This window comes from Corvus moneduloides, chromosome 3, assembly GCF_009650955.1.
Source record: "Corvus moneduloides isolate bCorMon1 chromosome 3, bCorMon1.pri, whole genome shotgun sequence".
Taxonomy (NCBI): Eukaryota; Metazoa; Chordata; class Aves; order Passeriformes; family Corvidae; genus Corvus; species Corvus moneduloides.
Window position 1 is genome coordinate 93472514 of NC_045478.1, and position 8743 is coordinate 93481256.

Here is an 8743-nt window from a genome sequence, read left to right on the forward strand (position 1 = left end):
AGATGACAACTTCCATGGCTAAAAGGATGGTAATTAGAACCCCTTGCTAATTTCACTTGCGTTATTCTCTGTCCCTCTATTCAGCAACGTAATTGTCTTATAGCAAACTGCCTTTTGTTTATGTTGCAGTGGAAACAATGGATGCAGTGTGCCTTTGAACCTCAAACCTTGTGTTCTCTGGAACCCTTTCCACAGGTAAAATGTGTATATGAGTCACTTGTTTTCTTGTACTTTTACAGGACTGTCTCCAGATCTCCAGTCAATGGAGCAGATCCGGAGAATTATGAGACCTACAGATGTTCCTGACACAGGTGAGTGACATGGAATTTACTGTAAATAGGTCTTAATGGTGAAACAGGTTTGATCAATTTCTGTGCAAGCAATGTAGTGACTTAACACAGCCTCTGTTCATAGTACAGTATTCCTTGGTGCCTGTGTAGGGTGTGAGTCTTGTTCCTCATGATGGCTATGTTGTTGGATATGTTCAAAGCTGTTGTATGTGTTGTTGTTGTTTGTCATAACAGAGTAGGGTATGTTTTTCAAGTTTGGATACATTATTCACAAGTTTCCCTAAAAACATCTTAGAAATCTAATGAAAGATATAGGAAACTGAATAGCTAGTCCCCTTGCCTTGGCTAGGCACACACAAATCTTTTACTCTATCCAATAACATAACTGTTCAAAGCTTCCTGAGTGTTGAAGTATCTGGGATTCTCTTTATTTGTCTCCTTCCTCTTTAATTTTGAGAAGTACAGCTCTTACTTCACTGCAGTTGGGATTTCAATTGCATCTATCAATGTATTAGTTGTGAAATTTTCTTCTGATAGGTTGTTGTTCTGTTTATAAATGTTGGGTGCAAATTGCTAGTGGTTTCTGTGCAATGTTCTTTTGAATGGTTTAATCAATCTTGCTCAGTGTCTCATTTATTACAGATTTTTTACTAGTGGATTGAGAAGACTATTGAGCAGTACAATGGGATAGTTTTTAAAGTGATGATTTCAACAGTGGTCTGAAATTAACTTTGAGAGGGAGATACAAGATCTAAATCTTTTTTTAAACAAGTTACAATTACAGTTAAACTTTGTAGTAGAAGAATTCTGTTTCCTATAATGTTCCTTAATATTGATGCATGGTAGTAATTCAGGGACTAATGTTAATATATCTACTGTCCCTTAAACAACACCACTTCTGTGCAAGCCAGTATATACAGTCCTGACAGTGAGAAGCATTGTAGACTGGTGAATGGTTGTTTTGGGAGTATAAATTACTACACTGCTTGTCCTTTTATGCTACTTATTCACTCAATGCATAACCAAATAAATGTCAGTACAAGCAAGCCAATCTTTGCATAGATCAGCGTTACCAGAAAAGATGGTTCTATTCAGCAGGCGAATAATACTGCTTGAGCCACCCCCACTTCAGGAATGCCCTTACAGAATGTAGTTCTTGTTTCCATGGACACTCCACTAAAATCATTTCTCTTCTTAGTACCTCCTAAAAATAGGTATAGAGATTTTTTTTTTTAAAGGCTCTTGTTTTGTGTAGTGTTTCGTTGTGTTAATTTTGCTTTCAGAAGCAATAGCTGTTTGTGTATTGTCAGAGTGAAAATGAAATGTCCCATCAGAGGCATGTGTGCTATGCTACAGTGACAAAGGTCTTCATCTTTTATTTAAGGAAACCAGTTTTACGTAATGGAAGTAAATCTCATGGAAAATGAAAAATAAACTGAAGTAGTCTCACTTCCGTGAACGTTTCAAGCCCTTCAAAGCTATCCCTTTGTGAAGGAGTGTCACTCAGGGAATGTTTGTGTTGATACAGAAGTTTTTGGTAGGTGTTCATGTGGCTGGTGCCAGGATTAGATCATTATGATGGCTTCTTCTAGCCTGATGAAAAAAGCCTTTTCAACTTCAAATGCAGTTTAAGATCTCTTAGGGACAGATTTGCGTATTGTTGTGTGTGACCCTAAAGATGATTTGATTTTGGGGAGAGGATAGAAGAGGAAGCACTTGCTAAGCAGCTGAGACAAGCAGCTTCTGTCACTTGCTGGAAATTCATGGTAAGAAACTATTAGGGATTGCAGTGCAACTATTGTTTTGAAAAACAAGTTACTCAATACAGAACTACATTTCAGTAAAGCTAAGTTTGTGTCATGTACTGTCTGTATTCAGTAGTTTATTTCTAGATAGAAATGTTGCCTAAAATGCAGTTGTACTTGTTCTGTTCTTTGTCTTCTAAAAACAAATAAAATCTTAGCCTGTTGTTAGCGAGGAGCTGTGTCTGGCGCCAAAGACCATTTGATAAACATATGTAAATATGAAATGGTCTAGTTGCACAATAGGTTTCAGACATTGGTTTGCTTGATTACAGCTTGAAGGATCTGTTATTTAAGAAATAACGTCTTCAATATTTTGCTTAGCAAGTAACCAGATGTAAATGTAAATCAAACTTCTGAATGTCAGATGAAGGAGATTGTGAAACAATGCTGTTAAGTACTTAAATACCTATGGGTCATCACAGGTAAAGAAAGTACAATTTCATGGAAAGCTATGAAATGCCTTTCAAACGTTTGGGGGTTTGTTTGTGTTGTGGTTGGATTGGCCTGGTTCTTTCTTATGTGAAAATTCATAGAAAGTTCTATATGTGCAAAGGCATTGCAGTTGATCTAGAGAAATCTTTTTAAATAGCCAGTGTTAACTCCAGAGTTAGCTGACCTTTTGTTGGCAGCAAAAAAAAAAATATCTTGACCAGTGCTAAAATGCCAGAGAGGCTTATTGTTCTAGTTTAAATTTGACTGGCTGTCACGAGGCTTTTTGAAAAAGTCAACAGGGGTCCAAGCAAATTGACAGCGCTATCTGAAGCAATATATCAGTGTTTTGCTGTGTTACATTTTGTTTTAGTCACCTAGGGTTCCTCCTGAATGGTAGGAAAGGTAAGAATCAAAGCTGTTCCATGTTCATAAATGTAATGGTACAAATTTACTTGCTGCATTTGATTGGCCTTGCATAGGACTTTTAAATTTGCCGCAGCTTTCACACTAAGCTTTCTTGGTGAGCTGTGAAATTGATGGTTGCCTTTTAATACACATGCACTTCAGTATTTTTAAACTCCTCAAATGTTCACTGTAAACACACTGACTATTAAAAAAAAAATTATTTCAGAGAACTGTTTGGCTCTGACTTTTTTCATCTAAAGGCATTTTCAGTGGTGAGGGGGAAAACTCCAAATTGACACAGACTGTACTCTTTATTTGAGTTGCAGTTTAAATATTGCTGCATTTATTGTTAAGGCTTATTTTCTTTAGGAGAGTTACTCTGATAATTACAATAGAACTGTTTTACATCATAAAATATCTCCTAAGACTGGCATCTTCACTTGTGCTATCTTTCAAAGGTTTGCTCTGTGACCTGCTGTGGTCTGACCCAGACAAAGATGTGCAAGGTTGGGGTGAAAATGATCGTGGGGTCTCTTTCACTTTTGGTGCTGATGTGGTCAGTAAATTTCTGAATCGTCATGATCTGGATTTGATCTGTCGAGCTCATCAGGTATGAATTTTGCTGCTGTTGCTTCTTAAAACCTCTCCTGCTCCTTATCAGTAGTATATATTTGAAACTTAATTTGCACTGTGTTATTTCTAGAGAAAAAAGGTCTTCCTGATAAAGGGTCTGTAAAGGCTGTGTCCTTCTGTTGGCTCACGTTGAACTGTGTGTCTAATGTCAGTGGAGTAGAATACTAATGCTGGATTTCTCAACTGATCTCTTCCTTCTGTACTGTTAAATGTTAGACGGATGTATGTGAACATCAGAGGTAAAGTCGCCAGGCTCTAAAGAGGCAGAGTGACTTGAATTTGAGATTTACACTGAAGTTTGAGTTTTTCAGTTTCAGCAGTAGACAGTTCCCTGGTAGTTCTGGCTTAAACTACCTCTGCTTCGCTTCATTGAAATATTAAATGCATTTTGACTGTCTCTACAAACAATTCTGTACATAAAAACTTTCACTGTTGCCTGTATTTTGGTTCAGCCATCTGGAGTACTTTGGCATGGATTGTTTTTCTTTCTGCACGTTTCAGTCAGGCTGTTTTTGCATTGTCAATCTTTAGTACACTTTTTTTATTAGGTTACTTTAAGCAAGAGTGCTAGTTAGGTGGACATCAGGTTTCAATTTCCTGTATAACATTTCAGTTCCATTATTTAGTCAATTTTAGAAGCTTTCCCCTGCTGTGAAACAAAAATAGGCTCTTTATTCTGTGTCACTGTAAGGCTTGGGTACACTATTAGAACACTTAAATATTTATCTTAGTAATTTTACTGCTAAAATTAGAGAAGATGTAGTATTCATTCCATATGCTGACTGGATTTCTTAATTGCTGATTAAGATTGCTGCCAATTTCCTATATTCATGTAGTTGATTCAGTTATTTATAAAAGAAGGTTGATGTCTTATAAAAGATCATGATGATTGCACCAAAGTAAGCAGTTGGGTGCACTAGTTTTATTACATTGTAACATGAAGCTTTTATTTTGGGAAAGAAGGAACATCCTTAGTTGATGCGTCGTACTACTTGCATTATTTTAAAGCTGCATTGTGCTCTTAGAGAAGATACGGCAGAATCACTCTTTTTAAAAATAATTTCAATGCTCTAAAATCACCTACACTTGAGGTTGTGTGTAATCAAAACCAATGTAAGCAAAACTTAATTGTTACAAGTTGCAGTGAAGGTGATATCCAAATCTTGTGTGCTCCAAACTAATTAGGTCAAACATCCACATTCTGTGTATAAAGCATAAAATGCTGGGAATCCTTACACTGGCAGTGCATAATTGGACTTCAACTATGAAAATACTGAACAGTCAAGCTGATGTATGTTTAACATTTGAAGTGTCAGATATGGGCATGGGTATGTTACCTGGTCTGGCATTCAATGTCAGGTAAGACAAAATGAGTGAATTTGTCCTGTCTGAAAGTCAAGACATAAATCAGCTTTTTGATGAGTTCCTGCATCTTTCTAATATAAAGTCCAGTTTTCCTCAAGATTCTTTTTTTTTTTCTTCAAAATTACTTTGCTTATGTAAGCCATATTGTTTACTCTGGTGTTGACAGGTGGTTGAAGATGGATACGAATTCTTTGCTAAACGGCAGTTGGTCACCCTATTCTCAGCTCCAAATTATTGTGGAGAGTTTGACAATGCAGGGGGCATGATGAGTGTGGATGAAACTCTGATGTGTTCCTTCCAGGTATGGTATATGTGGGCATTAAGTATGACTGTAGGTGGCGGGCTGTATGGACCGAGTTAGTGCGCTTGTTGATGTGCTGATGGTTAGCATAGAGCAATATTCTTAGGTTACAGCAAGGACTGCACAGGAGGCTGGCATTTGTGAACAACTGGAACTGCAAACCAACTGTTCTCCAGAAAACTGGGATTTGATGTTTTCCAAACTACTGCATATTAAGTTATTAATTCTATTCAAATGCTCATTTCAAAGTTTAATATTTAATTGGGTGATTTTTTTTTGTCATACCTAGTGATCGGAGTACACAGTTATGCAAACTAGTGGATTATAGGGAGCCTTTTAGTATGGCTGCTTTGTTCAGATTTTATTTCCTTCCTGGATGTGTTTTCAGCCCCTTTTCTTTCCCCTTCCCACCTCAACATAGTGCTAGCACTAGAATAATTTAGAGTTAGTATTACTGTTGCATGTAGAAGTAAGAAATTTGCAGGATTGCGATGTGATTTCCTCTCCCCCACTATCCTCACCCCTCTTGTTCCTACTGAACAAGGTTTCATGTGGGCTTAACAGTATTTGAAATGTTCTTAGTTGTTGCTGACTCAAAGGAACTTATTTATTTTCTCTAAGATATTGAAACCATCTGAAAAGAAAGCCAAGTACCAGTATGGTGGACTGAATTCTGGGCGTCCAGTCACTCCACCTCGCACAGCTAATCCACCGAAGAAGAGGTGAAGAAAGGAAATAATGTAGAAAACACCATCAGATCTGTCAAGGACAAAACTCCATATTACAGTATATAATAAGTGTGCACTGTAAAACCATCCAGCCATTTGACACCCTTTAAGATGTCACACGTTTAACTTAAAGAGACGGGTAAAGGATCTTTATTAATTTTTTCTAGTAGAAAGATGTGCGACACTGTATTGTAACAAGTATAGCTCCAAGTTCTAATATCCAGCATAGAGAGGAAAAAAAAATTAGGAAAAAACTATTGCAACTACATATTCACATTTACCACGGTTTTTAAAGTTGACCAACATCCCAATTAAAACTTGGTGTCATAGTTAAACCAGATGAGAGCATGATGTTCCATTTGTGTAATGTGGTCTTATTGTTGCTTGATTGCTTTTTCTTTGGTTATTTTGTAGCTAGAATGATGCAAATATGGTATCTAGTCTTATTTCCTGGCTCTTTGAAATTGGTATGAGGAAGGGGCTTTCTAGAACAGCCATTGATCTCTTATCCTCCCCCTAATCCCCTGTTTTTTCATCATAATGCCATGTGCCCCACTATAATGCAAAGTTTATAGTAAAGTAGTGATTGAAAGGCAAACTGAGTCCCAAATGCCCAGACTGGACAGCTGGTCAGCCAACATACATCAAGACAGAAAAACCTGTCCTGACCTTTTAACTTAAACTGCCACACAATGAATTTGTGCACTACACTATTTTAAATTATTGACGTTACACTGTGCGATGGCACTTCATTTAACTTAGATAGGACAAAAATGGTATTGCCTATTAGTTGGTAACTTGATTAAGTGGTACCTTGGCTTTAGTTTTTATTAGCATGAAACACCTTTGGCATGCTTAGCTTCCAGGTAACTTCCTACCTGTATCAAAATTCATCTTACATAGTTCCACAGAACATGAAGATCCTTATTTGCTAAGCCTTTGAAAGCTGACATTCTTTTTCATAAGAGGGTGTGTTTAAATGGTTGTTCATCAACATACAATAGGCTAGATGATGGGTGGTGAGCTGAAAATGCTACAGGAATGTCCAACTTACTGTAAGGCTTATGTCACTGAAGATTCTATCATTTGGATTTTCATGATCAAATTTCATATACTATTGTATAGACTTCTGCTTTGTAGTGTACTATAGTAGCAATAATTTCTGTATGTGATCAAGAGTTAAGCAGTATTTCTTTTCAGTTCTCTCCTTTATTAAAAGAGTTAACATTGGCAAATGGCAAGGTATAGAGAAGATACAAAATATATAGTAGGATAAATGAAAGGCACAGGTTTGTGATGCTTTAGGATGCAATCCTTATTGAACACAACTACAAAAGCTTTTACTGAATACTGTCAAATTTGTAAGATTCTTTGGGGGAAGGCTGCAGATTTATACCATTCTAAATGTGCATCAGTAGATGTAAAACTCTTGACTTCAGTATTGTCTTTGAAAATGTTAAATTGAGGATTCTAGTAACTTGCGTTTTATGAACTGGCACATTATATAATGCAAGAGATATATTGATTTCTGACACAGTGAGCAAGTTCTTTAAAATGGATTTAAGTCTCTTTTCTAATTCCATTTTGTTTTAAATGCATATTTTAAATGTAGGTTTTTTCATTTAGTAAAAATTGTCTAATTCATTTGAATGAAGTCTGACTGGTTATTTTAACATACCTGACTGTTACTCAAAATGTGTGGAGTTGGTTGTATTTTAAAAAAAAGGAAATCTTACAATATATCTATGTGTTACTGATTTATACTGGGTTGGTCTGTGGTTTTGAACAATGGTTTATTTTACCCCACTTTGAAGCAAACACCATTTTCAATGCTTAGAATAAAATGTCGAAGTAGATTTCTTTTGATGTTGTTCAAAGATACTTGTTCTTGAAAGTCAGTGATGAGAGCTGTGTGAGAGTAACTGCAGTTTGTGACGAGGTAATTAATGAAATCTAACCTGTAAGCATTGACATGGTAACTTCCTGCTCTAAGTCATTGCTTACTTGAGGTTTACTTTTGCAAGTTTTGAAAATGCTGGGTTTTACCAAGTGCCAGCCTCTGTGTAACCAAACATCTGGATTAACACTTTTCCGTTTTTTTCTTTAGTTTCTGGAACAATGTCTTCTGTATCATAACATGTCCAGGTGTAAAGCTGTATGTTATGTGAGTACCTAACATGCTCGCTTGTGTTACAGATGCTATGTCAAAAGAAAAATAAAGTCTTCGGGCCTTCTTCTGTGTCCTAAAGAAATAGGATATTTTTAGTTTATTTTATGGCACTAGTAAGCCACATCTGGTACTGGTATTCTGAAGAATTGCTATTTTTATATAGCAGCAGTCATTTGGAAATTATTTGAATGCTGTTTTGATTTCTGGAGAGTTGGGATGTCTGCTAATATCCCTCATCATCCTGTATGGTGGAAAACACACATGATGTAATAATCTCACCCCTACAGATATGACTGATATTCCATACTAAAGGCAAGTCTGATACATAACAGAACTAGCCACTTCAGCTTACATTTGCAGGGTTAGTATAGATCTCTGCTTTTAATATTGTCCGTTCTGGGAGAGGTAGAAAAGATAACCTGAAACTAATTCTACTCAGATAAAATTAACTTTCTTCCATGGAAGTTGCTAGTGGTCTAATGGCTAATAATTTTTTTTCACATAAACATCTTGTCTGTACAAGCCTTAAATGCTGCTAAATAGCCCAGTGTAGTGTGCTGGGAATAAATGGGAGGATTCTCAAATGGGCTGTTGAGAGGCATATAAAACATTAC

General features: G+C 36.4%; 1 protein-coding gene across 1 annotated transcript in view; it reads left to right on the plus strand.

The window, feature by feature from the left end:
* Positions 1-8211, plus strand: part of PPP1CB (protein phosphatase 1 catalytic subunit beta) — a 31030-nt gene extending 22819 nt beyond the window's left edge. The window contains exons 5-8 of the mRNA XM_032102783.1: positions 240-311; positions 3391-3542; positions 5097-5231; positions 5853-8211. Of these exons, the coding sequence (XP_031958674.1) occupies positions 240-311; positions 3391-3542; positions 5097-5231; positions 5853-5957 (464 nt within the window). The 3' untranslated portion in view covers positions 5958-8211. The remainder of the gene's footprint in view (positions 1-239; positions 312-3390; positions 3543-5096; positions 5232-5852) is intronic.
* Positions 8212-8743: the final 532 nt, after the last annotated feature.